Here is a 2262-nt window from a genome sequence, read left to right on the forward strand (position 1 = left end):
GTTTCTTTTTGCTTGAGTGGGTAGGACGTTGATTGTGTCTGCCGCTGATTATATAACCCCACTATTTTAACGAATTATGCAGAATAGATGAATGCGGACTGCCAAAAGTAACATAAATTACTTTAGTATTGTAGAGTTAGTCTAAGTAGCAAGTGCCCCATGGTGATATGAGGGCTGCTGTTCTTTTGGCAATGCAGTCTTCCAAGTTAAACATCAGTGGAAGCCCTGGGTAGTTGCTGGGTTTTGATCATGTTATGCCCAACCAATTTCAATTCAGATTTTCCTCCTGCCTCACTCTTTTACTTCACTTGCTATTTGGAAATACATTGTTAGTTTCTGCCTCTATCTATTGCATTTGACTGTTTAAAAAATGAAATTAATCTTGTAGTCTAATCCATATGTGTTTGTGTTTGAGAAAAATATTATGCATATGTAAGAATACTGATACTTTGTAGTTGCAAATTGATGCTGTTGTACAAATTAATTTATTTTGTGTGACTTTGCCTAATTTTTTTCTCCTGTGCTTTGAAAACTTAACATCTTTGCAATCAGATACTGTGAACATGTTGAAGAAGAGCAGTAGCTAAATTTATCCCCAGTGTAAAGCTCACTGAAGTCAAAGTTTTCTTGATTTTAGAGAACATGGGATCTTGTAAACTAGGAGGCTGTGTCACCTCAAGTCTCAAAGTTAATTCTTGCATTGCAGGCTGTGTAGTCTGAAGTTCCTGTGTGTTTTCTGCATTTTAATTTTAGTGATATGAAAGTGGTTAGTATGCTAACTGATGCATCTGAAATTTAAGGTTTTACAGTGTTATCTCTTTAAATGATGCAATCTTTAGCTCTTTACTGAAGAAAATAATTTTTTTTTTAATAAATGCTTATTATCTCTGGAATATATGTAAAAAATGGTAGGCCTGCTGTCATTATACTATTTGTAATCGCTGCGTTTGTATGAGGGAAGCATTTGGGCAGCTTAATAATGAGACTGTTGTAAGGCTCAGTGTCTGGTTTTATTTACTTTCAGGGTGGGATTATTTAATTTTGGACTGATCAGTTAACTTGATCATTAGCACTTTGAAGCTCTTCATCTGCTTGCAGGTTTTTAGCATTAGTTCACGTTTATGTGCAATGAGAGCCTTTAGTCTGGAGGTGGATTGTGCTTGCACTTCTTAGGGTTTTCAGAGGTCCACTGTAGAAATTCCTTTATACAGATGCAGATTGTGTGTAGCTTTTTATGTGCCATTGAATTTTTGAACACTTTCCCAGATCTACTTTTGTGTTGCTTCCAGATTTACTAACTGCATATGTAAATTGCCCTTCTTTCTTTATATTTTAGCTAGGTTATCAAACATTTGTTTTTTGTTTTTTTTTTCCCCTTAACAGATTTTCCGTGGTATGAGAAGATAAAAACTGTGTTGCAGGGCAAGTTTAAACTCCAGAAATTTAGATCCTTGCAACTTGAAACAGTAAATGCTGCAATGGCAGGAAAGGATATATTTCTTGTCATGCCTACAGGTGGTGGAAAGAGTCTTTGCTATCAGTTACCAGCTGTCTGTTCTGATGGTACGTAAGGGAGGAAAAGATCATATTATAACCTCTATTCTCTGAACAATTGGATTTATTTTCTCTCTTTTATAGTCACTCGGAGAATGAACATTGTGTTGGTGTCTAATATCACAGTATGGGGAGAAAAGAGCAGAGATGTAAGACATTTACTAGAAATATTTGCTTTGTGTCTCGAGAAAAAGTAGAGAACAACAGCAGCTTTAAAATAGTTGTGCCGTTTAGATGTGATTTAGATTTAAATGAATTATCTAGGTTTTTTTTAATGCATAATATTATTAAACACTGAAAGAACTATTTCAAAGTTTGTTGCTATTTTTTTTCTTTCTTTCTTTCTCTTCTAATTCAATATACAGGATATAAATTATTAAAGTATGGATATCCATTGTTTGTCTGTTCCACTGTAAAATTTTAGCTTCAGATTGTTTGGGAGAACTTTTGCATATTAATTTTTAAAAGTAAGTAACCTGGTTTAATTTTTGAGATTTTTTTTTTTTTTTTTAATAACCCATCCAACTGCATGGAAGTTTACTTATTTACAAAGACCAAATTAGCTGTGGTAAATTAGCACCTTTATGATACAGATGTGAAGCCACCTTTTTTTTTTGTGTGTGTATTAATTTTTATAGTCTGTTGCGGCTCTGTTGTGGTCTAGATTCTAAGAGAAAGTGCAGATGAACAGGGCCGATGCATTAATAA

At 34.0% G+C, this 2262-nt stretch overlaps 1 protein-coding gene across 1 annotated transcript in view; it reads left to right on the forward strand.

Moving 5' to 3' along the window:
* Positions 1 to 1383: 1383 nt before the first annotated feature.
* The window catches only part of LOC104275570 (ATP-dependent DNA helicase Q1-like), a gene marked incomplete at its 5' end in the record, with an annotated part of 8675 nt that continues 7796 nt past the window's right edge, over positions 1384 to 2262 (forward strand). The window contains one exon of the mRNA XM_009871559.1: positions 1384 to 1563. Within this exon, the coding sequence (XP_009869861.1) occupies positions 1384 to 1563 (180 nt within the window). The remainder of the gene's footprint in view (positions 1564 to 2262) is intronic.

This window comes from Apaloderma vittatum, unplaced genomic scaffold, assembly GCF_000703405.1.
Source record: "Apaloderma vittatum isolate BGI_N311 unplaced genomic scaffold, ASM70340v1 scaffold38426, whole genome shotgun sequence".
Lineage (NCBI taxonomy): Eukaryota > Metazoa > Chordata > Aves > Trogoniformes > Trogonidae > Apaloderma > Apaloderma vittatum.